We start from the raw sequence: 26,504 nt of genomic DNA, 5'->3' as shown, positions 1-26,504 counted from the left end.
CGCCCCACCCCCCGCCCTCGGGGTGGCTCTCGGCGCCGCCTCCCGCGGGAGGCTCTGGGGCCAGACTGCGCAAGCGCGGGACTGCACTCTCGCTCCGGGTGGGGCCGGGGCAGGACTACGCGGGCGCGCATGCGCCGCGCCAGAAACGTGCCTACGTGATTAGTGGGCGCCTCTCTGAGCGCGGGAAGATGGCCGAACAGGCGACCAAGTCAGTGCTGTTCGTGTGTCTGGGTGAGACAGCGCTGATCTAGCCCCACTTTGACTTTCCTGGAGGGCTGGGAAGGGCTTCGTGCGCTCTGGGCTGCGCCGCTGGGCTGCGCCGCTGGACCGCGCCGCTGGACCAGGAACGGTGATGCGGAGGAGGCCGGAGAGGGGAGACCCGAGGGTGGCATGGGTCGGCGCCGTTGCCTGGGCAGCTCTGCAGGCGGGGTGTCCTTGACGTGCCCGGTTCTCTCTCCAAGCGGGGTCTCCTGTTCAGTCCTGTCTCGGAGTCGGATCCCCTGTCACCTGCCGAAGCCCTCTCTGCAAGCCTGGACCTCTAGCTTCTGTACAGTCCTTTCTCCAAGCCCGGTTCCCGTCTCACCTGCAGCACCTGTACTCCAAGCCAGGGTTCCTGGCATTGCACTTGCCTAGAATCCCTTTTTCCCCTTCATCAGACAGACTCGAGGCCACTGGGCTGATCTGTCCTTTAAGGGCCTCCTGATGCGCCGAAACCCATGACAACACTGGTTTGCTGGCATGTTGCCTCGGCCCATGCTCACAAATGGATCTGACCTAAAGGCAGGGGAAGGGCAAAGGTTTAGGATTTCTTGGTTGTAAAAGCCAAACCAGGGAGATCTGATTCCCTGGGTCGCTATGTAACAGCCCCATGTGCCAATATTCCTCTACATGAAAATGAAGGTATTTTATTTTTAATTCTTCAGGTAACTTCCAGCTCAGAATTATTTTCATTTTTAGGACTTCAACAGTGAGCCTCCCTTACTTAAAATAGAGCTCACTTTCCCTTTAGCTTTCAGGATTTTTCCTTTGATAGGGCACCTCAGTGCTTCCACCCCATCGCCTTAATTCCCCAGAGAGGACGGCCTATATGGTCAATAGTCCAGTGACTTGAAACCTTCTGATGAGTCTGCATTTCCTGCACTTCCTTCCACTCCTCTTTAGGTGCACCCTTAAAGAAGGCCACAGAAGTGTGCTCAGCGTTTCCCACTTTACCCCGTTTACCGTTTCCTACCCACACACCCTGGGGACTCCCTGTTCCCCAGGACTTCAGATGCTCAGTGTGCCTTCCGTTGTGTGCTGCTTTCTGGGAACCCATTTTGCATTTTGCCTGGAAAGCCTTTCTAAAAGGGCAGACCCAAGTATTCCCTTCTTTACTTTTTCCAGATCGTCTAGGTAGAGGTAGTTGTTCCCATGACCCTTTATAGACACCTTTCTTCACACAGATTTTATTATAATTAACTTGATAGCCTCCTGAGATTATAGCTAGATTAGCCCTCTTGAAGGCAATAACTGTGGCTTATTTTTCTTTGTATTTCCAGCTTTAGGACAAAATATGATGCATACTAGGTATTTGCAGAATTGAATTTCTATGAGGGGAAAAGTAAAAGGCCTCCTTGTTTCACTTTGACAGTAGGCATCATTTGAGTTTTAAGCTCTCCACTGAAGGCTGACTGATGGCTTCAACACAGTTTTTTAAAGGGAAGTTCAGCTCAGGTTGGGCATCTAATAGGATTCCATTGCCTTGTTTATTTCACTTAGTATTGTTGATTAGGCTGACATAATGCACTATGGTGGCTCTGAATGGGAGATGTCTGCTTGTAAGTATTTATCTTCAGTACTTTTTTTTTTTTAAAGCAACCGCCACGGGACCAGGCACTGTTCTGAGTGCTAGGGATATAGTGGTGAGGGAAACAGACAAAAATCCCTGCGCCTCTAGAGCTCACATTCCATCATCAACAATCAAGGATTTGGTTAGGACAGTAAGGCAGGAAAGGGGGAGAGAAGGAGAGTGCAACTGTAAGTAGGCTGTTCAGGGGAGGGCTTACCGAGAAGGTGACATCTGAGCAAAGACTTGACGGAGGTGAGGAAGCAAGTGTAGGGTATTTTGGAAAAGCACTCTGGACCCAGAGGAAGGCAGGTGAAAGATTTTGAAGTGAGGGTGCTGGCCATGTTCAAGAAACGGCTGGGAAGCTGAAGTTCTGGGCCTGGTGACCTAGTACCTTCTCAGTCAGACACTCCTCTGTACCTGAGGACTCAGAGCTAATGTGGCTGTTTTCTCAGGTCCCAGTGGATACATAAGCAGTACTGTTCTTGGTGCATAGGGGAGAAGTTACTTCCTGACATACAGTGAGTGTTCTGGGGCAGGAGTCTGCAAACTCTTCATGTAAAGAGCCAGAGAACAAATACTTTGTGCTCTGTAGGCCATGCCAAAGGTGCAGTGCAAAAGCAGCCCTAGCCAGTACATGAGTGATTATGCTGGGCTGCCATTGTGTGTGGACACGGGGATTTGAATTCTGTGGAATATTCTCAAGATATTCTGAGTATTTTTCAACTGTTTAAAAAAATTATTTTTAGCTTTGAGAACTATATACAAAGCTGGTGGGTCCTGAGCCCTAGTTTTCAGACCCACATTTAGGTTCTGCGGTGGACAGATCTGGTGAGGCCGTGTGAGGACTTGGGCTCACTGAGCGAGTTAAGCCATTGGAGGGTTTTGAGCAGAGGTGGGAAGTTTAAAAAGAAGCCTTCAGCTGTTGTGTTGAGATTGGACTGAGAAGGGGTGAGGGCCACAGGAGGGAGACCCACAATTCAGAGAGTTTGTGTGTTGAACCAGAGCTTTGCCGGTGGAGGGGGTGAGACATGGAGTTCTGGGGTATTTGAGGTTGCTGTTTGCCATTTCACTTGGTAGCCTGTATGCAGGACAGTAACAACAGTACACTTCTGAAACATAAAAGTTTTATTCCTTCAAAGCGTTTATTTGGACCTGTTTCAGACTGAAGTGCAGGGAAGTGTCAGATGTATACCATCGGTAAGGGTAATAGCAGAAAAGAACGGAACTTCTTATTTTGGCAAGATTATTAAGTGTTTAATGTTTTAAAGGTCTAAAGAATGTGTGCTGTTAATTGTGTCCCAGCCAGCAAACTGGGAGATGAGAGAGAGCATAGTGGTGTCAGGTTACCTTTTTCCTGCAATTAACCAGTATTTAAATACTCTTCATCCTTTAAAGACCAGCCCTAATTGTTCTTTTTTTCTCATAAGAAACTTTCTTATTCTTTATGCTTTTTAGAATATTTTCCTGTGCTCCTGTAGTATATTGCTTGTCTATCAGCATTTGTTTTCTTGTTTTTATTATAGCTAATTCCGTATCTCCCATAAATACATTGCTTAGCATGTGGTAGAAATATTTTGAGGGAAGATTTTCTGTCTTTTATCTTTCTTCCCCTGTGTAGTAAGGAATTTGACCCCATTTAATGAGAGGTCTTGCCTCTGTCCTGGCTGCTGGGAGGTAACCTTCAAACCCCTTGGAATTCCCTTGGAGTGATAGGAGTGTTTTGTGATTCAGGGATGACCCTACACAGCTTATGCTGAGGAGGTAACTCGGGTGGAGGCTGCGAGCCACACGTGGCAGGGGAAGGGGCTGGACATTGAGTTCAACCACAGGCCAGTAATTCAATCAGTTGGGCTTATTTATGAAACCCCAATAAATCCTTGGCACTGGAGCTCTGGGAGGCGTCCTGGATTGGCAGTACTCTGAGTACTGTCACACATGGGTGACGGGAATGTGACACGTCCCCAAGGACCAGAAAGTTTCCGATTTGGAACTTTCCAGAATCTTTGCTGTGCTCTCTGACTTTGGCTGGTTCTGCTTTGTATCTTTTTGTGATAATAAAACTATAATCATAAGTATAGCATTTTCCTGAATTCTGCAGTCCTTCTGGAGAAATATTGAACCTGTAAGGTTCAGCTGGTTTGAAGTGAGGGTGAACTGGGGATCTGTGAACTTGCAGCTGCTGTAAGTTCTGGGCAGACTGGACAGCCTGGAGGACCATCCCTACCCCAGCTGGCTGACTTTTGGGTCCACAGCACTCAAGCAAGGGCTCCCTCCGCACAGGTCCTGCGGTAGAAGTCTGTGTGGAACTCCTCTTAGGCCCAAATACATTTGCTTGTATATTTTATGAAACAATAGTCATCTTTATTATGTGCAGTATACTTGAAAATGCATATTTTAAACTCTATTCTGTTGTATTTCATTTTAAAATAGGCTGGTTGCGACCCACTTTGTTGATTTCACGACTCGCTTCTGGGTCAGTGGTAGCAAACCTGAAAAACGATGATTTTGGTCATGACTGTTCTGATTTCGGATGTCTTTGTCATTTGTACTTTGAGTACTTGGACAGTTGGTGTGAAATCATTGAGCAGGGTTGGGTCAGCTGTTCCCCCAGGTTCTGCCACGTGCTGGCAGGACGGTCACCTCAGAGAAGAGTACCTTGCTTCCCTCACATCACATGCTCACTCTGCCCCCTCCTTTTTTTTAAGGTAACATCTGTCGATCACCCATCGCAGAAGCAGTTTTCAGGAAACTTGTAACTGATCAAAACATTTCAGATACTGTAAGTACTGTTCACAACCTTAAAGAGGACAACCTGAGTGGCTTTGGGGCAGAAAATTGTGAAAAAAATTCTTTTTTTCTCCTGCAGTGGAGGATAGACAGTGCAGCAACGTCCACGTATGAACTAGGAAACCCTCCTGATTATCGAGGGCAGGCTTGCATGAAGAAGCATGGTGTCCCCATGAGTCACGTTGCCCGGCAGGTACCGTACTTGACCTTGAAGGTGCACTTGTGTGTTTTGTGTTGCAGTGGGTCATTGACAGTGGCGCTGTTTCTGACTGGAACGTGGGCCGGTCGCCAGATCCGAGAGCTGTGAGCTGCCTGAGAAATCATGGCATTAACACAGTCCATAAAGCAAGACAGGTAGAAGAGACCTCGTTTAATTTCTAATACGTTGATCCCGTAACCTGAGCGGTTGTGAGAGGCTTAACCAGACTTATGTATAATGAGTGCGTTTATTTGAGTCTCTTTATTTAGGGTCGGCCTAACCAGCCACAATACACCCATTCTGGTTCCACAGTTCTGAAAGGTTTGCATGGTCTTGGAATTGACTTGTTAAAATGCATGGTCGAGAGAGCCCTGGCTAAGAGCTGGCAGACCTGAGCTGGCATCGCCCTTTTTTCTGTGCGTGAGGTCTTTAAACTTTTAAGCCCTGGTGACTTAGTCTGCTTCCATTACTAGGTCGTTGTTAGAATAAATTTCGGTTGTAAATACAGAAACATATTGCCAAATGTGGAGTGCCTTAGAAGTACCGGATAGCGCTGATATTATTATGGGTGCATAGCCTGCACACCAGCAGTAGTACTTCTGGGTTTTGGTTCTGGAATGCGGCCCAGCAGAACGTCCTGCGAGGAGGTTGGTGTGCCTTACCTGCTCTGCAGGGTGGAAGCCGCCAGCTGGATGTGCTCTTGCACTTTTGAGATATGGCCAGTGTAATGGAGGCTGCATTTTAAATTGTAACTCATTTAAATAGCCACTTGGTCTGGTGGGCACGTTATTGGGCTACAGGGTTCTAGACTCCCGTGGAAGCCCGGAAGGGGGGTTCTGAGGTTTTCATGGCAGCATTCGTGGTGAGACGTCGGGGTCCGTAGGCGGCCCGTCCAGTCCCTCCCAGTCTAGGAGCTGCTGTGGGTGCTCGTGCCGGCACCTTCTGTAACCACGGGGACCAGCTGCTACAGAAACACGCTTCGTTTCTGACTAGCGTGTTGTTCTAAATCCAAATCAATTGGATTCTTTAAAAACCTCGCTAAAATCTGCTGACTTCCTTTTGTATCCATCCTGACAAAATGTAGGCTCTGTAGGCCAAGGAGGGTCATGGCTTAGTGTCACATGAGCTTTTGAGGCCTTCAGAGTGAGAAGCCAAATATTGTGAAAATCAGTTGTCAGATACATTGCATGTTTGTAAGTGTGGATGGCAGCGTGAGAACTATAATTGAGGATTAGTGCTCGGATCAGAACTTTTTGTAAGACTGGATGAAGATTCCTTAGTCGTTGTTATACTAAATTTTGTCTCTGTTTAAAACTTTGCAGATTGCTTTGCCATATAACATCGTATTTTAAATTTTGGTCGTTCTCAAATTTTATCAATTACGGAAAGGAGTGGTTGGTAAACACATTTTGCAGGTCAGGAAACAGTTCTGGAGAGAAAATAAATGACTTATTGAAGGTTATGCAGCTGCAAAGTGGTAGGACTTGGATTTAATTACAGGTTTATTTGTTGAGGTGTGAGCCAGAAAATTCACAAAACAAAATTACTGTAGAAACACTTTTAATATGTTAATAATGCCTCAGAAATTAGTAATGCACACATTATTTTTGACTTAGATAACTGAGATCTGTGAACTAGTTTCTGGCTACATCAGTTGACTCTGCATGTTAACAATTTACTATTTAAATTAACTATTTTAAGGACCCTTTCTTAAGTGGAATTTTCATTGGAGATTAAACATTTTTTATATCATTTGTCCATTCTAGTCTCTTCAGGGTTGTACATACCTTGCCAGTTTCTATTTTGTTTTTTAAATAATGTAGATTTATTTTGAGTAGACCTTCAGAATTATGAGCAATCATACTTCCATGTTTTCTGCTTTTAAGATCAGATTATTTTTCATACACTAAGTTTATAATAAAAGTGGGTACAAATGAAATATTTTAAATACACATGCCTTAAAAAAACAAAGCTAGAAAGTTACTGCTTATGAAATTATTACCAGTTTTAGAAGTAGTACTTCCACATGACCTATTTTTTCTTTTGTTGCTTTTAAGAAAATTTTCTCAGCAATGATTTTTTTAAAAATGTGCAAGTCCTAGTAGGATATGTCAGTATCACGTCAGATCTTTGTTATTTTTTAGCATTTTCTAATGTTTACAGATTTCCTCTTTAGTGAGTGTCACAATTTGTATGAGAACTATTCTAATATTTCGATTAAACCTGGGTTTTATAGACAGAATACATTCAGGGTACTTTTTTCTTTTTAGCGCATGTAACCATTTCTCTGGAGTATGTGAACTCTCACATCCGGTTAGTTCTGTGGGGATGTTTACTTTATCATACATTCTTTCCCTTTCCAGTAAACTTTATGTGACATATGCACAGATGTCAGGGTGCTCAGTGCATCTTATGGCACGACCAGCTCTACTCCCTCTACTCCAGAGGTCACCACTCAAAATGCCGTCTACCTTTTCCGCTTTATGGCAGTGGAATCCTATAGTGTGTATACTTCTGTCAGCTTTTCCTTTGTGAGATTCTCCGTATTGTTGCTCATAGCAAAGCTTAGTCATCCTCATTTGTGGACTCAGTATCATTTTACAGTTAGGCTACAGTTTATTATCAGTTCCACTCTTGATGAACACTCGGTTGTTTCTAGTTTGGGGCTGAGTCCACTGAATATTTTTGTATGTGTGCAGTTCTGTTGGGTTGGATACGCACCTGGCATCACACACTGTGTCAGGGTCGAGCAGCCTCATAAAACAAGTTGGCTAATGTTTCTTTTCTCTTCGGTTAAAAAACTTTTGTCAAACAATGATGGTATTTCTACCTTAACTGTTTGGAAGGATTCATCTAATGCATTGTCCTTTGGTTGCTTCCTGCAGTTGCTGTCGTTTTCTTCTGCTGTCTTTAGCTTTTCTTTGGTGTGTAGTTACCAGCAGTTTTATGTGGTCAGATTCACTTCCTGAATTTGTGTCTTGATGGTTTTCATCAGTGCTGGAAGATTCTGGGCTGTTATCTTTGTCTACTTTTCTTCCCCTCATTCTTCTGAGATTCAGCCTAAATGTATTTTGAACATAAATTTCTTGTGCTTTTTCTACTTTCTCCATCCTTTTTTTCACTCTGTTTTTCAGTCTGAGATTTTCCTCCTGACCTGTTTTGTGATGTACAAATCTTTCTGTTTCCAAACAGTCCATAAGCCTCTATTTATTGAATATTTAGTGTCTGTTACTTTATTTAATTCTTTAAGTTTTATTTGATCTTTTAAATTGACTCCAGCTCTCTGGTGAAATTCTACATCTTGCCCTATATTTTCGTGAACAACTCCGATCACAGTTATTTTACACAAAGCCTGCTACCTGGGTCATCTGTGAGTCTGCTCTTCTTTCTTTTCCTCTTTGTTGTATTGCTCGGCATGCTTGCTAGTTTGGATTATATGCGGAGCATGATGTGTAGACAACGTAGAAGCTTTGGGTGAAGGACCTTCGCCCCCAGGTGGCTCCGCTTTGGTGGGGCAGGGATTGGTTTGGAGCTGACTGGTTTCTGGGCCTGCCTCGCGGGGCTCGGGCTGTGCTGGACGGGCCCCTCTCCGGTGAACTTCCAGGAGCCCCCCTGCCGGGGAGGCGTTCAGCACACAGGGCTGTTCCTGTTTAGCAGCTTCTGAAGTAGTTCTTCCCTCCCCACTGAGTCTGCTGCGTGCGGCCTTCCACTTGTTCTCTTGGCTTCTTCCTCTGAATAGTTTAGGAACTTGGCAGATGCTCTGAGGAGAAGACGTGTGGTGTCTGCTTCACCTCCGGCATCTCCATCCGGTGAGGTTGCCCACTGGCCCTTGGGTGCTCCTGCCTTCCATCAGCGGCCTTCTGCCCAGGCTTCTCGTGACCTGGGAGGCCGGGTGGTTTGACCCACGCGATGCTGAGCACCCCTTTCATCCCCCATCGTGACGATCACGACGTCCTCAGACGTTGCTAACAGCCCCTCCTGTGAGAGTCTAAAGCACAGTCCCCAAAGTGGGTTCCAGGGACCCCTAGGCCCGTGAGGTCAAAATGTGTGAGTCAGGGATCCATTCAAAGGCTCAGACTAACCATAACCAGTGAGCTTGGACAGAGTAGGAAAAGTTTGCTCATATGTTTTCATGTTCGGCATTGCAAATAACCTGTAAGAAACCACCGCTAATGAGCTTTGGCGTTGCATCAGAGAATATCCACAGTTACACAATGGCTGTTAAAATACTGCTTTTAAGCTACGTACTTGTGTGAGGCTGGTTTTGCATATTTCAGCAGATCAAATGCAGAAGCACAGAAGAGAACCGTCTGCCTTGAGTAAGCAGACGTTAAAGAGATTTGCAAAAATGTAAAACAGTGCCACTCTCCTCCCTAAGTTTGAGTGTGGAAAATAGAGCTGTTTTTCATTTATAAAAATGTTATAATAACAGGTAATGAATTTTTATTATTTTTAAGTGAATAATAAGTGTTATAAAAATTTCACTTTTAATAGCTTTGGTGAATATTGGTACAATAGATAAAACCCTAAGTAACAAGTTGTTTAGACGGAAGGCCTAAATAATTTTAAGAGTTAAAAATTTCTGCATCCAGGAAGTTTGAGATCTCTCTTCCGAGCTCTAGCCAGGGCCCAGGATCAGCAAGTCCTCTTGAGGGCGGGGGCAAGACGCCAGCTGCCCTTTGTGGCCGGTCAGCCCTCGCAGGTAGCCAGGCTCATCTCTAGCAGCAGAGGGCCCGCCAATTTGCATACCTGGTCCTGTGCACGCAGTTGGGATTTTGGCCTTTCTGAGCCTGGCTGTCATGGGAGCACGTTAATGATTGTGCAGAAGTGTTTAGTTTTGATGGGCGTTTTCTACTTTTTTTCTGGCAATAGGGTTGTTTTGCCACAAGCTATTTCATTTATAGCTGCAAGCGGAAATCCTTTACCATGCATTCTTTATAAGATGTTAATTATAGCTGTTCCTCTTCCACAGTCATTTTAACATCTAAACATCATGTAGCTCCATGTAGCTGTCAGTTACTAAGTCTTTCTTAGGATCTGCAATCGCAGTCATTCCAAAATTAAAAACAATGTTTAATATTTAATCTCAGGACATTTCTCAGACAACTAATTTGGGGAAATAACTTGTAATATTTGTTCTAATAGATTTTAAAATAAGCTAGTACCTTGGGAATGTTAGCAAAATTTGGTCCCAGTACTTTATTAATGTGCTACACTAAAAATTAATGCAAGTGCATACTAAGAGCCAAAATTTATTATTTTTAACAGAATAGTGAGTATATTTCTGGTTCTTCTGCAGCACTGATTATAGTAGAGTGTCACTACTCTGTTTAACCAGGTATTCAAAATCTTTGTAGTTTCATTGTGCCACTATATTTTAGAGGATTTTTTTAGTGATGAAGATGAGTATTGAAAGCATTCTTAGAAATTATTTCCATCCTTGATTACGGCATGTTTCCCTTCCTTCCTTCCCACCTGCCTACCATTTTTTTAATTGAAGTATAGTTAATTTACAATGCTGTGTTAGTTTCAGGTGTACAGCAGAGTGATTCAGTTATATATATATATATATATATATATATATATATTCTTTTTCCGATTCTTTTCCCTTATAGGTTATTAAAATTGAATATAGTTGTTCCTTTCTTATTCTGTTATTACTTATACTAATAAAAATCATAAGAGAGTTTTTGTTTATATTTTAGTGAGCTCATGTTTATGAATTATGTCAGAAAACAGTGCACAGTTCGGGTGAGAATTAGTAACAGTGCTGAGTGGCGCTCTCTTCTGTGTCATGTCCAAGTTACGGATATTTAGTCAGAATAGAGAAGATCCAGAGATTCAGTTCCTCATGTGTTTCTTTCTTGTGAGCCTGACCACCCTCTACCTCAAATGTTGTCTTCCTCTCTGCCCTCTTCTCTGCTTTATTTTTCTGTGAGGCATTGTCACTCCTGAGAGCTGCCCACCCTGCGTAGGAGGGAAGCCCCACGAGGACAGCCGCCAGTGCTGCAGTTGCTCCATGTCACTGGGGCTGAGGATGAGTACTTTGGGAATGAAAAATAGGGCTCAGACACGGAACATTTTATTAAGTTAACTGAATTATACTTTGTTTCTAAGAAGTCGAAGATGAAGTATAAACTTTGCATCCACATATTATACTATTTATGATTATTCTAGGGAACTGTATAAAATAAAATTTATTTGCAATACAATTTTAGGAAATCAGGTTAACTGTTTAAAGTACCTTAATTGATTTATAACTTAATAAGTGAGTAGCAGATTCAAGTATAGCCTTTTTTTTTTTTTTTTAAGGTTCTGTTTTGGATCCTCTAGGCTTGATTGGTCTAAACGTAAACATTATGTTTTCACTTCTCATTTACTTTTAGGTTACCAAAGAAGACTTTGCCACTTTTGATTATATACTATGTATGGATGAAAGCAACCTGAGGTAATCGTATTTTTAAAGGTTATTTCTCTTCAACTCGGTTCAGTAATAGGCTAGGCAGTTTGTTGTCCAAAATGACTTTTCTAGTACCTTAAACTTGTAATATATAATGATGGTCACAACATGTGGAAGTACTTATTTAGAATAGTAAGAAATCCAGGGAATAATTTAGAACTGAAGTCTCATAGATCTGTTTACACTTAGACACACCCTTTGGTAAGGAAAAGTCTGATATATAAGGTGATGCTTTGTTTTGCAGGAGAATGAGTTTGTTATTGCTGTAATGAATCATGGCCAGCATGGTGTTGTATTGTGTTTCTCATCTTATTCCCCCTTACAGCTGCCTCACAGCAACCCCCAAAAAAAGACTAACAAAAAAGAAGACGTTTTAGTTCATTTAAATTGTTGATTGCCTTAATCAATTTAAAAAACAAAAACTGTCAGATTAAGGTATTAGGTAAAAATGGCTAAGACTGGTGCGTATCGTGTGCTGTGCACGCCAAAGCCCTTCCTCTGAAGGTTTGCACTGTTGCTCCGTCTTATCAGAGAGGAATTCGAGGCACAGAGAGGTTACGTTACTTGCCCAAGGTCACAGATTCAGTGGTGGGTGTGTTGGAATTTTAGCCTAGGCTCTGTGAGGCATGAGTCACACTCACCACCGTGCCCTATCGCCTCACTTGTGCGTTTGACCTCAGGGGACATGGATCTGGGCAACAAGGAGCTTGGTGTGGCATTTCTTCAGCCAGGCACTGGTAACCAATGATGAGAGCGTTTTCCTGGGCCTCTCCTCCTGAAGTCTGAGGTGGGCTTACATGTATTATGGGCTTCATGTATTCAAATTAAACCTAACAAACAATATGATACAATGTGACCATGCAAAGATAAATGAATACGATGTATTTTACAAATATAGAGGCAGACTCGGGCTAAGTGACCAAAGGGAATGTATGAGCAGCCCATGCACCAGTTGCAAGACGGGCACCGTGCTGCCTGTCACACAGTAGGTCTTGCTGAGTGAGATGCCTCAGCAGTGCGCCTGCAGGGCCCTTGGTGTCTGCCCTCACCGAAAGGACAGAGACGAGCCCGCGGTGTGAGCGCAGGACCACACTGCCTTGCTTCCCTGCTAACCCGTAAATGTTGCGTGTGTTTGATTAACAGAAACTCTTTCCTTTAGTCACTGTTGTAGGGTGGACAGGTACGGATGCAACAGGCTTACCTAGGTTTTCATTAATCACGAACTGCGTTAAAATACATAGATTTTCTATTTTTGTTTTTCACTTGTTAGTTTTGTTTTGTCCACATTTTTCTCAGTTACAGAATAGCTCATCAGTATCATCAACAGTGTCTTGTTAGAGAACTCTGTGTGGCACCCTGTCTACTAATGAAATGTCCAGACGTGGTTGGCACTTGGTGGTGCAGCCCGAGCCACCCCTGCTCCCACCTGCCCTTCACGTTTCAGCCTCGGTGGCTTCCTGGGGAGGGTCTGTGCTCTGAGGCCTCGCGGGTTTCCCGTTAGACTCTGTTGTCCCCCATAGAGATTTGGTGACCAAATGCAGGAGCAGTCCACACGAAGCTCAGTGAGAAAGCTGAGGTGGGAGATGGGCGCGTGGAGTGGGTGCAAGGACCGCCGTCAGGACACCTTAGCGGGGAGCCTCCCGCCCTCTGGGACTTGGTTCTCACGGCGTTTTGCGTTCCACTCTGTCACCTTGTCAGGAGAATGCTGATTATCGTCTGGCTCAAAGCTGTACGTTTCGTGTAAAGCCCCTGCTGTTGCGAGCTCCCTTGCCTGAGACACAGAGCCCCAGACTGCAGCCCCAGGGAGGGCCGTGCAGAGCTGCCGAGTGTTCGATTTCCTCTTTAAATCAGGTCACTTTTGCTGGATTTTGATATAGGCGCTTCATAAAACCCTAGCAGACGTCCCAGTTTAACTTGAAACCATAGATCAGAAGACTGAGTTCATGTTTCAATTTTACAGAGATTTGAATAGGAAAAGTAATCAAGTTAAAAACTGCAGAGCGAGAATTGAACTACTTGGGAGCTACGATCCACAGAAAAAGCTCATCATTGAAGACCCTTATTATGTAAGTATGGTTCTCACTTCCATCCTGCGGTTCACGGGTAGGGATAACGTAAACACCAGCCTGTCTGTGTGCCCTCACGTTGGGAGTCGGAGGCAGACTCCTGAAGGGCCTTTTCCTTACGCAGGCTTCGTTACTCTTCCTTTTCCCTGTCTTTTCAGGGTAATGAAGCTGACTTTGAGACCGTCTACCAGCAGTGTGTGCGGTGCTGCAGAGCCTTCCTGGAGAAGGTTCGCTGACCCGGGTCCAGCCCTGCTGCGGCCCAGGCTCGTTCCCACAGGCCCGCATTCTCAGTCAGGTGTCACAGTGTCGCCATTCCCTAGCCAAGGCCACAGCCCTTTTCTCAGTTGACTCACTGTTTCTTACCTTAAAAATAATTGTAGATGGAAACCAGTTGTTGCGTTTGGTGGACGAATAAATAAAAAATTTTGATTCAGCCAGTTTATGGGGTAAGTGTTCTTAGACTAGTTGAACCTCCCACTTTGCCCCAGTTACAAAAATAGTGGAACAAAGAAAATCGCAGAGCAGCAAAATAGAACACAATGAAGTAAAGCATCACTGTAAGGCTCGGCAGCATCTGAGCCATCGGCACTTCCAGGAATCTGCACTACCTCTTCCCTCTGTGTGGACGGGGCCCCTGCCCTGCACTCCCTCTTGATGCCAGGGCCTGGTGTCCAGTGATGTTGGCGAGAAGTGTTCACACACAGGCACAGTGCACACTTGTGCATTGACAGGACAGGAAGGAGGAAGATTTGCGTGACTCGTCTTCAGCACCTTCACTCCTTAGTTTGTGTCTGTCTAGTTGATTTCATAAGGAAGTCACCTTATGTGTTCCTGTTTGAACCACTTTGCCTCTGGAAATGTAATTATGTCCGGGAAGAAGGACACTTGTGTGCTGGTTTACCTTACGGTCAGTGTGGGGACCACGTCTGCTTTACATGCATGTGATTAACCTGAATGTCAAATATAGATCAGCTTAGGTGGGAAAAAATAAGTGGGAAAAAAGTCCTTTTATGTTGGAATGCTTAAATATTGATATGTTAAGTATTCTTTTATCAGTGCTTAGTTTATAGGCAAATATAGGTAATTTCTGTGCACTTGGAGATAACTGATCTAAAATTCATATGAATATATGTCAGAAAAGATTGTTTTCAAATAAACTGGGGAAATTACAAAATTACAGCTAAGTACAAGTCTGGTGTCTGCCTGTTTTTCTACTGACAGGTGGGGAAGAATCAGAAAGCATTGCCTCCACTGTCCCTTTTGGATGATGTGTGATGTGTGCCTGTCTGCCCCGTGCCGGGCAGCACCCTAAGCAGCGTAAGTGCCTAAGTAAGCACGTTGCTTCCACTCAAGTAATCTGTTCATGGGAGAAGCTGGCAGCCCTGCAGCCACAGCAGCCTTGCCTGCGCCCCATCCTTAGTGGAGTGTGGGTTCTCCTTGGGGCCAGCACCCCAAGGCAGACCCCTGTGGATGGCTAGATGAGGGACAGCTTTTCTTCTCTCGGTCTTCACCCCAGTTCATCGTTGATGACCCGAAGTCCCGGGAGGACTCTGGGTCACAGATCGGTCTGAGTGACGGTCGCTCAGAAGCAGGGAGAGTTCAGAGGAACGGCTTCTGGTCCTCAGTATCACAGGGGCCTCAGACGGGGGACCTTCAGTCCTGAGCTTACTCGGGCCTGAGGGATGAGCAAGGTGTCTTTCCCACCAGGCCACCGGGGGCGGCAGACTCAGGGACACCGGGGAGGCAGCGGCAAGAAGGCTGGCCAGGCGTGTGTGTGGTGGCCTGCGGGATCGCTCCATGAGGGCTTATCCTGAAACGTGGGAGGATTGAGAATTTGATAATGGCAGCTTTAAAAAGTAAAGAATTGAGGGAAAAAGTCGACCTGCAACTAGGAAACAGGAAAGTAAAGCACTTCAAAAATTACACCCTAGTGCCCTAATCGTTCAGTAATTGCTTAATACTCTCAAAGTAAGGAAATTTCTTACTCTTTTCTGTTCCTTTATGTTGATGAATAAATCTCTCTAGTTTGTTTTCTTTAACATTTACACACATGTCTTAAACACAGACCCTCAGACAAATCCTAGGGTTCCTAATTGACTTTGTCCTTAGGCTGTATCCAGACTAGGGCTCATGTGAACAGGAAACCTCGTTGCTGAATTCACTTGTCTGAAAAATTAGATCCAGTCAGGTTTGTTCAAAATATATCTACCTGTAAAAATCTGGAGCTTTTTCGAAGTCTTAAGGTCCCTCTTAGTTTAGCGTTTCCATTACAAGGTCACACAGGAAATACGGAGTTTAGTGTTTCCATTACAAAGTCATACAGGAAATACGGATGCAACCTTATTTGAAATATTCGCTACCAAATCACGTACGTTAAGAAATATGTCGCCAGTATATAGTGCCACTCTCTTTAAAAAATGCTAATGTCCCTTACAAGAATTCATAGCTTTCTCGTTTTATTTATTTATGCCTTTTATATTCTGTGATATCCTGCCAGTATTTCAATCTTTTCAAAAGATTTGTAAATCATGAATTCCCAATGATGAACTTGTTCAGGAGTAAAGAGTCACTTTGAAGACTTCATTATAACAAACACTTCATTTATTACTTGCGTTTTATTTACAGTATCTACATATTGCACAGTATCTAGATACTGTTTTACACTTATTATACAAAGGACAAATGAAATCAGCCTGAGCATGTACACAGGTTTACACTCCAATGTCTCCACAACTGAAGTTCTTTTCTGTCTCTTTTTATTTATTTATATTTTTTAAATTTTTCATGCAATTCCAAATGATACTCTGGGCATTTAATTGTAAAAGTAATAAAATATTAAATAATACCATATGCTATATGAAAATATAGTTTTCGATTCTGCTGATTCTGCTTATGCTTCTCAAGAAATATTTGTGACGTCACCTAATCAGGAAAAGGAGCTCTCTCTCTGCCGTTTCACAGCATGACACATCAAACGTGGAGCACTCTCCTGTTGTCTAAAATGACCGGTGGCAAGCATTACTGTCGGGCACACCCATTTACTGACTCTGTGCCCACAGACGGTGTCAACCTACAAAACTCAAGGTGAAGGAATTATGGGAGAGGCTGTCTGCAAAAATAAATCTCTGTTCATGGGGCGTGTCCAGAAGGCAGTGGGCTCTGCCCTGCTGGTCTCCAAGGCACTTCTCACGGTCCCGGGCCGCTGCTCGTCCGCGGCGCTCTGCTCGCTGCGAAACAAACACGTTTGGGTTCAGAGAATGATTCACAGTTGCTTATTGATTCTGGAAGACCTATACATTCAATTACGTGTAACATAATGTGTGCATAGATGTGAGGAATTGCAGTCTGCATGTTTCCCTGTGTGCCAAAATGTGTGTCTATTTTATTCTGGAAAGTAACTCAGTGCTCACGGGCCTGCTGCGCTGAAGGGATGGAAATCATCACAAACGAAGAGAGATGCTTGCTAGGGTCTGAAGAGCAGTGCTCAGTGTTGATGCGTCTGCCGCCAAGTCCTCGGTAGCTCAGTCCACGCTGACGTGGGGCGATCCTGGGTTGCTCAGAATAGGCCGCATTTTGTAGGGCGAGCTGGATACTTCTTACTCAAAACTCCGCTTCTCTGAAAGTATTCCAGGGCTCAGGCTTGTAACTTACTGGAGCGCCAAGTCCAGGTAGTGAGGGGTGTGTTTGGGAGGCTCTCCTGCTGTGTGGGAGGATGGCTGCGAAGCTACAGCTTCTCTTTGGCTCGAGGAGATCAGGTCGTGAGTTTCAGCAAGAAGGAGCAAAGGGCTCGGGCTCTGCTCTGAGACCACAGTGTGGAGGGTCCCTGTGCTCGGACCCCTCTAAAGACCCACTTCTTTCAGACTGAGCCTCTAAGAAGTTGAGGCTCTGGTCTGGAGTAGGAAGAGGAGTCTTACCCTGCGGCTTTGTCGTGACATCTTCACGTGTTAGGACGGCGGAAGAAACGTATGTGGACGCAGCTTACGCCACTTAAGGAAAACCTGCTGCTAACGCAGGATGTGTGCTCTGCCCTCCGGGACGTCAGGGCACACAGAAACCCTTGACTGTCTGCGTCGTCACCAGCCAGTTAAGACTTTGCTACTGCAGTTTAGAACTTCTGGAGTTGGAAGAAATTAATCTTTTTTTAAACGTTACAAAATTATTTTAGCAGAAGTATCTGTATTTTAAACTACCCACTTCTTGACCAAAGTGAACATGGTTACCGACGGCGGTGACCAGTGCGATGTGGGTCTCCGTGTTGTGTTGGGAAAGCCCGGGTGTGCCCGTCCTGAGACGGTGCAGAGGTAGGTCCACGCTCGGGTGCAGTTCCACGGAAGCGTAGGCTCCTGGGCACCACTACTCTCGACTTTTCGCTCCGGGGAGCTGTCTCTGCAGGAGAGCAGTCTTTGGGGAACCGCTGTGGGGAAGCAGGCGGTTAGCTCGCAGGCACAGAGACAGGAAGCCTGTGGCCTGAGCGGTTCTTCGGTGGATGTGGACGCTGGGCATCTGGTCTCCCCACTTGTGAGTAGATGGCGGTGGTTTTCCAAGGATGTGCCTGGTTCATCTTTGGAAATAGTGATGCTTTAACTATAAAGAAATGCTTAATGAAAACAGCATTCTCATCTCCCCAGGCAGGTACTTTGGGAGACTTACAAGAATCCATTCATTGCTTTAAAAATAAGAAGTTTTCTGTTTGCCATGTGGGCAGTGGAAGAGAAACTGGACAGCATTCAGATGAGAAGTGAAGGTGGAGGAATCTCTCAGCTTTGGCATTAAAAACTGTGCTTTCACTTCCCCCACATGGAAAGTGTTATACAAGTTTCAGTGAGCTTGGGGAAAATGTGGGATGATACCCTCCACTAACCACTTGTTTCACTGAACCCCCATTTGCTAGTGGGACTTCTGATGGGAAGAAGCAGCGCTAAGGACGCAGCTCAGGGCAGCACCCACTGCCCGGCTGACCCCGAGCATCTGTGCAGACGTTGTTCAGCGCAGCCTTCGCCACGGTGAGCACCCCTCCTCCACTCACAGGAGGCGAAGGGACAGCCATCTGACTGCAAGGTAGACCCAGCATCTGGCTGTGCCTGGCACACAAGACACACAGCTAGTGTCCAGTTGTGAAGTTACAGTTTGTGGCTGAAATCGATGGCATTTGTCTCAGGAAAATAAAACCTTTCAGCCCATCCCTTGACTCTTGCTGACAGTTAGTGTTATGTGTTACATGTCAGCCCTCAAGAGGCCAAGGTAAAAAGTGTAGCTCGTAAACTCAATGTGTGTTTATATTTTTACCATCAGAGGCTTTTAAAAAATAACTTTGATAGAAACATTTGAAGAGGATACCTATTCTTAGCTGTTCTTTTTAAGTGTATTGGTATAATGACAGAATTCAATGCAAACATTTGCCAGATATGTCGCTAAAATTCGCATGGATATGGTTAGTCATATACTCATTTATGAATGTTTGAGTGAAAGCCTAGAAGTGGGTGGGCAGATACACACCATGTCACACGCTGAAGTCAGTAGCCAGTGGGCTGTGTGCAGGTTAATGTGAGCTCGGCCAGCGTGTCCTCCTGCGACCAGGTCTCAGTGGCTGCCTGGGGTGCTGTGTGTTTACTGCTGACCAGTACCTAGAGCTATTTTGAGTGTTCTGTCAGCCTTACTCAGAGTAAGGCTACTTTACCCAAAGAACGACTGTCTCTAAACTCCCATGAATTTTTCATGTCCCACGTGCATCCAGTCTTTGGTGTGTGGGCCACAGCGACTGGGCTGTCAGCTTACCTTATCCCTCCATGCACATCGGACTGACAGCCAGCCGAGTAAGAAGCCGGGCGCATCTCTTATAGTCTACAAGGGAAATAAATCACAGACCCTCGTCAGCCACCTCAACAACTTAAATGAATTGCATTCACTTTAAACAAGCATAGCAACTGCTAAAGCCATTCATTCCTTTAAATATTCTGAATTCCTTGGAAACAATACATAGACTGTCATCTGCAATCATGGCTCGAAGTTGTTGATTTAATAATTTATGGTGCCTCGGGCCTTTAGCATCACGTGACAGAAGTTAAATGATGTAACTGGGAGGCTGTGGGAAGTGGGGATGCAGAGTCTCCCACGCGGCTGCTCTCTGCCTGTTTTCTCCTCGCAGTAGCTGCTGGGCTCATTAAAACAGCTTTCGTTTTGCTTCCTAGAGTACAGTTGGTCTTCCCGTGCCCTGTGTTACTTAACTTTTAGGTCACGTGCGGGCCGAGTCCCCTCTTGAGTTAATCATAACACAAAGCCTTCTGCACAGAAATTCTGAAGACAGTGGGTCAACAGCCAAGTACCAGAGCAAAAAACCTGGCTGGACAATGGAGGGAAGCAAGAGCTGATTTCTGAGCGCAGGCTGCTTTTCCTAGGTATCTCGTATGGTTTCCTGTTTCAGTAGTCTCATAGGTGCTGCCTCAGAGGACACAGCAATCACGCCCGTAAAGGGATTCCTCAATACGAAGTTCACTTCTCAAGAGTCACAAAATCCTACTTAAAGATGGAAGAATTCAGACTCTTAGCTGAAATTCTGAGTGAATGAGTAAACTGACAGCGATAAACACGCACGGCATGTCTGTTAGGCGAGCGCCTAGGCCTTCCAAAAACACACCCGCTAAACATCTAGAGGACATGATAGTTGGGGCTCAAAGGAAACAATTACGTGGCAGCTGGGGGCTTTTCTGCTCTTCAGATGTGCCGTGTTTTCAGGATGTGCTTTTCCTAGAGAGACCACGCGTGGAGGCGGCGGACTGCAGGAGCTCAAAGGAGATACTGGCACTTGCCACACACCCTGAGGTCCTGAGGGCGACCACCACCCCGCTGGGCCACATGTTCTCCACCCTGATGTCCACCAGGGGTCCCTTAAGGTGCAGACTTTTCTCAGCAGGTGTGGTGGACTCACAAGTCCTGCTCTTCCCGAGAGCTCACCCCAGGACCACACCTTGAGTGAGAAGGTCTGTGGTTCCTTCTGTCTAACCGGCCAGGATTCTGGGAGCTGTCGTATGCAGCCTTGAGCAGCACAGAAGTGGTCAGGTTGGCTCTGCAGCTCTTTATGGGCTGAGAGAGGTGGGACCCACACAAGCAGCCACTTGTCCAGGGCACAGATCTGCTTCCAGGCCCAGGGGCATTTCTGACCGGGCCTGGTCCCACCGCCTCACCTTATGGGTGACTAGGAGCTTGGTGGCGGCCCGCTCAGCAAAGGAGGCAGCAATGTGGGTGGCGCCTGCGATGGGGCCCACGCAGCCTAAGTGCCTTGTCTGTGTCGTGTCCGTGAATGAAAGGATTCAAGCAATGACCCTAAGGGTCACTTTCAAATTTAGAATCTGATCCTATTATTGTAAAAAAAGACTTAATATAAAAATATATACACATTGAAACAAAATGAGAAGGTTCTCTGACCCCTAGAAGCAGGCTAGTAATTCTCCAACAGAAGGTGATTCCATTTCAGAGGAAGGAAAGAGGGAGGTGAGGTGTCCCAGGTCCACATGGCCTGGATGAGAGGGTGAGCCTGGAGCTTCCGGGACACGGGTGCCGCCCATTGACTCGTGCCACTGTCCCCGTGGTAGCCTTGAGCGGGACCACGTCAGCTCCCTCCTGAAGGCGCTCCCTGTCTGCCTGCCATGTTTGGGGACGTGCGAGACAGGAGCTCCATAAAGGGGTGCAGCTGCCTGCACACAGCAGCTTCCCCTTCGTGGACAGGGGCTTACTGTTTTGAGCAGGACGGGCAGGTCTGGTCTGCTGCCCCTTCGGACAGTCCTGAAGGCAGCTCCTAGGAGACCTGGCTTATGTGTACAACTGCCCTCCTGTGAGCCTTAAATGGAAGGCAAGTTGTGGTCCCTACACACACAGAAAAGTTGGTGTAGGGCTCTAGCAGATGTCCCTCTAGCTAATAAGTTACTTGTCATCATTGTATGTTTTGTGAAGAGCACAAGGAAGCACTTTTGGGGGAATGAGTGCACTTGTTGTGGATGAACCAGGAAGTTACAGCTGAGAGCCAGACAGAAAAGGGCACCTGCGTTTCTGAATTAGTGAGGAAGCCAAGTAGAAGAGCAGGAGTTTGAAGTACCAGTAAAATTCCTGGGTGATGGGGTTACAATTACTGGTGGAAACAGAAAGTCTCCGGCCAGGGCAGTGGGGATGGCCCAGGGCCAACCATAGTTACCTCACACCCTGCAGTAGTCATTTTGGCAACTCAGTTGGAACATTTGTTCCACTGTCAGAGTTGAGTGGATACAAGGACAGGCATCAGACCAGAATTCGAGAGCGCGCATGGAGGAGCCCAGCCCCTTCCAAGAGCCGATTCATTCCAATGACTGTGAACCACGTTCCGTGCGGCACTAGCTGCTGCTGCCTGCGGTTATCTTAAGTGGTGTACTCACCCCAGCCCCGGACTGTACAGTCAACAGGGAGTATAGTATTAGCAAACCTGGGTTACAGAAGGGAGGGGCCTGAAGCCTCGTCTACACTGTACCGGCATTTCTAAAGCGAGTTGGATGCGGTCACTTACAGGTGGGGATGGTGCAGTCTCGGGTGTTGTGGTAAAGTCTGTGGAAGTGTTTGCTGCACTTTGGGCTGAAATAAAGAGGACCTGGAACGTGGAAGAAGAAACAGATTGTGAGGGCTGCGGGATGCCAGGAGCTGGGGAGCGGCGAAGTAATGCGTGGAAAGCCTACCTGTCAGATGTTTCAGAAACTTGTCTTTCATCCTTAGATCTCGAGGAACAATTTCTGTTTGAGGGAAAGTAAGTTAATTATTAAATTGCCTGAAAGGAGCATGTTTTCATGTGATCCGAAGTGAATGTTTAAAGTTACTGGAAATTCTGCCCTGAACACAGCAGCCCCGTGATGGCAGTACGTGACGATGTGAAGACGGGTGATAGGGCACATTTTCCTCAAATCATATTAACTGCTCTCCGAGCTCCGGTCTTAATGCCCAGTCTCCACACTAGGATAGAGGCAGGGACTGTAAAGTTATAGGCAAAGAAAGGTGTGTGTGTGTGGTGTGTATGTGACAGTTATCTTCCAGTGAATAAATCACTCGTAGACAGTTTCATCTTGAAGAGCTTGGGAATCAAACTCAACCACCTCTCAAAGTTCTAGGAAGAAAACCTGATCTCATACTTCAAACAAAAAATTTGCTATAGGTATGTATTCTTCTAGGTATATATTTAGAAAAAGGGTTAGTTGCTGTCAAAACCACTTGTTATGAAGGCTGGTGTGAATGCATGGAAACAGACATTAACCTGGTTGGATGAGATAAAGGTACAATTCCCAGGGAAAGACTGACTGTACCGGCACAGCGCCTAGTTAGCGTTGGTAACTAACCTGACTGACGTTCTTTCTGATTTCAGCCTTGTTTTTGCTTTTTTTTTTTACAGTCATCTGGATTCATTTTCACTCACCTGTTCTGCACTAGTAATGCGATGGCACGTGGTCACACTACCACCAATTCTCCTCATCTGAAGAGGGAACATTTCCGTAAGAGTCTTACTTGCCAGGTTTAGACATCTCCTAAATGTCAGTCTTCATTTACAACTAGCTTTAGTCAGTCTATATAAAATTGACCTTATCATATTTGACCTAATTGTGTCATGAAAGCATTAAAAGCTTTCATGCTTTCCTTGGTAATTTCCCAAGGGGCAGCCACTCTGGGAAGGCTCTGCCATGGGGAGGGGGGGCGGGGAATGGGAATTTCTGTCTCAGTTGAAACTGCTTTGCTGAAAATATTTCCATTTCCAAAATAACAGATGACAGTTCTATGCTGAAATTACTGACCTAGGTAACAACTCACATGTCTTAGAAGTGGATGAGGGATAGTTATGTTATCTGCCAGGCATCATTCATGGAATTCCTATTTCCTTCTCTAAAAAACATATTTCCCAGTTTTTTTAGCAGTCAAAATGTATTTATATTTTAAAAATACGTATGTGTTCTCAAAGACAATTCTATTTCCAAGCAAGTACTAGTTCTTCTAGCGTCTCCTGAGACAGGACAGGCGGACCCGCCGTCAACACCGCACACACCCGAGAGGCCTTGGGAAGCGGTCCACTCCGTCTACACAGCCACGCGGGCGGGGACACTCACCCACTCTCTGCTCCTCCGCGTAAGCCCCGTAGTCCGAGACCTCCCTGCGGCCCAGGGTGTAGTCCTGCCGGCCCGAGAGCTGCAGCCTCTTGGACTCCCCCGAGTGGTACTTCCTGAGCTCCTGGACGATCTCCACGATGAGTTGCAGCAGCGTCTGCCTGTCCGCGGCCTCCCGGGTCTCCGCGATCCCCCGGCCGGGCCCCGCCGCCCCCAGCACGAGCAGCAGCCCCAGGAGGAGAGGACGCCCGGGTCCGCGCATCCTGCGCTCGGCCAGGCTGGGCGGATCCGACGCGCTCCCGGAGCTCGGCTCGCTGCAGGGACAGGGGTGCGGGGAGACCCGGACAGCCAGTCGGCGGGGGGAGCGGGAAGGGCGGGAGAGGCCACTCCCCTCGGTCCGCGCGCCCCGGCCGTGCGGACCCAGAGGACGCCCGCCAACCCAGTGGATGGACGCCCCGCGCCGTCCCGGGCCTGGAGGGCGGGCGGGGGCCCGGCGGCGGGAGGCTGGGCCGCGGTCTCCACGAGGACTCGCCCTCCCCGAGGTCCCACGCGCTGATGCTGAGAGCAAGCCTTGGGTGCGCCCGCCCTCGGCGCGCGGGCGACACGGGCCCTGGCCGCCTTGCGCCCGCGTCCCGCCCCCGCCGCCGGCCTCCGAACTTTCCTGGAAATGGCGCATCGCCGGCGCCCCGCGGCTAAACGCGTCGCCACAACTTTCCGTCCCCTTTAGACGCCGAGCGGGGCGGCGGCGGCCGCTCGCAGGGTCGGGCCCACACCCATCTCCCTCGGGGAGCGGCCGCGCTCAAGTTTCCAGCAGCGCCTTTGTGTGGCGGTCGCCCCCTCCTCCCGCTGTCCCCGATCCCCCCCCACCCCCCACGAGGAGCTCCCGCGCCGGGACCCTCGCCCCGGCCGCCTGCTGGGCCAGGTTCTGGAAAACCCTTGGCCCCCGGTGACGGGGCCCGGCCCACACCTGCCCGGCGCCGCCCGCGGGGCCACCTGCGCGCAGGAGCCCGGCCGGGTTACCTGTCCCCGCGCCCCGGAGCCGCGGGCGTCCTCTGGCGTCTGTCCCGGCGTCTGTCCGCGCGCCCCAGAGCCGCGCGCCCCGCTCGCTACTCCATGCCCGGCGGCGCCCGGGCCGGCGGAGCGCACTGGACGCGCGGGGAAGGGGACGCGGTGCCTCGGCAGCTCCGAGCTGGGAACCCGCGCTTGCCTGGGGTGCGCGCCGGCAGAGTCCGGCCTCGGACCTCGGGGCGCCTCTTATCCCCGCGGCCGCCGACGTCAGGAGGGTCCCCGAGGGCCCGGCGCGGGGCTTTAATTAGAAGCCGCTGAAGTGTTCGTATCCCCGCGCGGATCTTCGTCAGACACCCCCCCCCCGCCAACAACTCCTCCCATGTCTCCGTATCCCGTCTGTCTCCCCTCTCCCCACCCCCTCCAGCTCCCCCTCCGCGTCTCCCCCGTCTCCTCCCCCAGCTCCCCCACTTCCCCCCTCCCGCATCCCCCCCACCTCCCCCATTTCCTCTCTGCTCCAGCTCTACCGCCCTGTCGGTCTCCCTCCCCTCTCCCTTCCCCCCTCCCCCATTTCCCCTCTCCTGCCTCTTCCCCCTTCATCCCATCTCTCTCCTCCTCCCCTTTGTCCCTCCCCTTCACCCCCCGCTTCTCTCCTTCAGTCTATTTCCCTCCGTTCCTGTCACTTGTGACAGGATGAGAAGAAACGCCTTTACCAGGAACTCGGATCTGTTTTTGTCTAAATGTAGATCTTGGGCTATTAAAAAAGGAGCTGCCTGACTGCCTCGGCATTTAATAAGTCAACTGGAGTCTGTGCGTTTTGGGGGGAATCTGCCGGCGAGGCTGAGGACCACTCTGGGGCCGAGGTCCGCTTTGCCCGAGGCCGGTCCTAGGCGGGCAGCCCGGAGGGCAGGGGCTGGGTTAGGGCTGGGCACCTCGGGGCACAGCTGCCGGGCAGGACACCGGCAGCACCCCTCCCCCGCCACCACCCCCCCAGCCCCCGGACCCACGCACGAGGACAGCGCTCTGGACCGTCAGCGCCCACCCGCTCCCGGGTTCTCTCGCTCCCTTTCCCCGGAAACGCCCGCGGGAGCGCTCCCGGGTCACCTCCCTCCAGGCCCGACTCTTTCAGAAAGTTTTGGTTCTTTGGATTTAGGCAGGCACATTTGTGAGAGTTCAACAATTTATCTCCTTTAATTTTTTTTTTTCTTGTAAAATGTATTATCAATCAATTGCGCACTTTCCCATTTTATTGGCGCTTTCTGGGCAGGAGCTGGACATCCTCCAAGTCGGCGATCTGACTGTGAAAGGTGTTCTCAGTTCAATACCCGAAAGGGAGCGTGGGGACCAGAATTAAAAGCCTCAGCCATTAGCCGGGCAGCGCACAGTGGGTGGATGGGGACGGATGGCGAGGATGCTGCGGGCGCGGCACTGGCGGCCTCGACGCCCCAGGCAGGGCCCGCGCCGAGCCTCTGTCTCTCCCTCTCCCTCCCTTCCCTCGGTCTGTTTCCTCAAGAAGACAAGAGTGTGGCAGAGTCAGGTGGGGTAAATAGAACAGAGACGAAAGATACTAAATTGTGAGTATCCAAGTCCAGCCCCTTCCACACACGCACCTTTTAAGGGTATGTGCTTAAAGGAGGTGGTTTGATTTCTCAGTGAGGTTTTTTTTCCCCCCCAAGCAATATGACTAAAATGTGAATGTTTCTGTCAAGATATACTCTAGAAACAGTAAACATTCATATCAAACTGCTCTTAAGCAGATAAACTGAGATATGTTTCCTTTTTCCCTTTCCCCTTTCTGTGTGTAAATGGAAGTTTAAGCTCCTCTTGGGAGAGCACCGCCTAGTGACAAGTCTTTCTCCGCCAGCACTCACCAGCATCCCTCAGGCAGCCCGGGTACTGTCTGCGCCGGACTCCTTTCTGGCATAATGGAAGCATGTGACGCTGCTATTGTCAAATATTTTGGTGTGAATCTGTTTTTGGAAAAACATCTTGCTGCAGTGAAAAAAGAAAAGAAATTAGCCCAATCACATATTATTTTAAATTTACAAATAATCTT

The 26,504-nt window shown here is 47.7% G+C and overlaps 2 protein-coding genes across 4 annotated transcripts; one reads left to right on the top strand and one right to left on the bottom strand.

Annotated features, from left to right (window-relative positions):
* Positions 1-100: 100 nt before the first annotated feature.
* On the top strand, positions 101-13,773 carry ACP1 (acid phosphatase 1). Of its 3 annotated transcripts, none has more exons than XM_067703836.1 (6): positions 101-231; positions 4,534-4,607; positions 4,856-4,969; positions 11,201-11,262; positions 13,235-13,340; positions 13,499-13,773. In XM_067703836.1, the coding sequence occupies exons 1-6, from the start codon at positions 189-191 to the stop codon at positions 13,574-13,576; spliced, it is 477 nt and encodes a 158-aa protein (XP_067559937.1). In that variant the 5' UTR covers positions 101-188; the 3' UTR covers positions 13,577-13,773. The 3 variants fall into 3 exon arrangements, 2 of the variants coding, with proteins under 2 accessions (XP_067559937.1, XP_067559936.1); XM_067703835.1 differs by lacking the exon at positions 4,856-4,969 and adding an exon at positions 4,695-4,808; XR_010934204.1 differs by lacking the exon at positions 13,499-13,773 and having other exon boundaries at positions 4,695-4,969; positions 13,235-13,311.
* A 2,150-nt stretch (positions 13,774-15,923) lies between these two features.
* On the bottom strand, positions 15,924-24,776 carry ALKAL2 (ALK and LTK ligand 2). The gene is made up of 6 exons (XM_067703837.1): positions 24,464-24,776; positions 23,447-23,757; positions 22,037-22,090; positions 21,871-21,951; positions 19,116-19,181; positions 15,924-16,567 (listed from the first exon to the last, which is right to left on the bottom strand). Exons 2-5 carry the CDS (start codon positions 23,703-23,705, stop codon positions 19,117-19,119), a joined length of 459 nt encoding a protein of 152 aa, XP_067559938.1. The 5' UTR covers positions 23,706-23,757; positions 24,464-24,776; the 3' UTR covers positions 15,924-16,567; position 19,116.
* Positions 24,777-26,504: the final 1,728 nt, after the last annotated feature.

Source organism: Pseudorca crassidens, chromosome 14 (genome assembly GCF_039906515.1).
Source record: "Pseudorca crassidens isolate mPseCra1 chromosome 14, mPseCra1.hap1, whole genome shotgun sequence".
NCBI classification, from domain to species: domain Eukaryota; kingdom Metazoa; phylum Chordata; class Mammalia; order Artiodactyla; family Delphinidae; genus Pseudorca; species Pseudorca crassidens.
Note: the sequence above shows the minus strand (reverse complement) of the source record. Positions and strands in the feature narration are given on the sequence as shown.

Coding starts and splice junctions, on each gene's coding strand:
- ACP1 (XM_067703836.1), top strand. CDS start 189: ATGGCCGAACAGGCGACCAAGTCAGTGCTGTTCGTGTGTCTGG. Junction 11,263..13,234: donor ATGGATGAAAGCAACCTGAG/GTAATCGTATTT, acceptor TCAATTTTACAG/AGATTTGAATAGGAAAAGTA. Junction 13,341..13,498: donor TCATTGAAGACCCTTATTAT/GTAAGTATGGTT, acceptor CTGTCTTTTCAG/GGTAATGAAGCTGACTTTGA.
- ALKAL2 (XM_067703837.1), bottom strand. CDS start 23,705: ATGCGCGGACCCGGGCGTCCTCTCCTCCTGGGGCTGCTGCTCGTGCTG. Junction 22,091..23,446: donor CGCGGAGGAGCAGAGAGTGG/GTGAGTGTCCCC, acceptor TCCCTCAAACAG/AAATTGTTCCTCGAGATCTA. Junction 19,182..21,870: donor AGACTGCACCATCCCCACCT/GTAAGTGACCGC, acceptor TTTCCCTTGTAG/ACTATAAGAGATGCGCCCGG.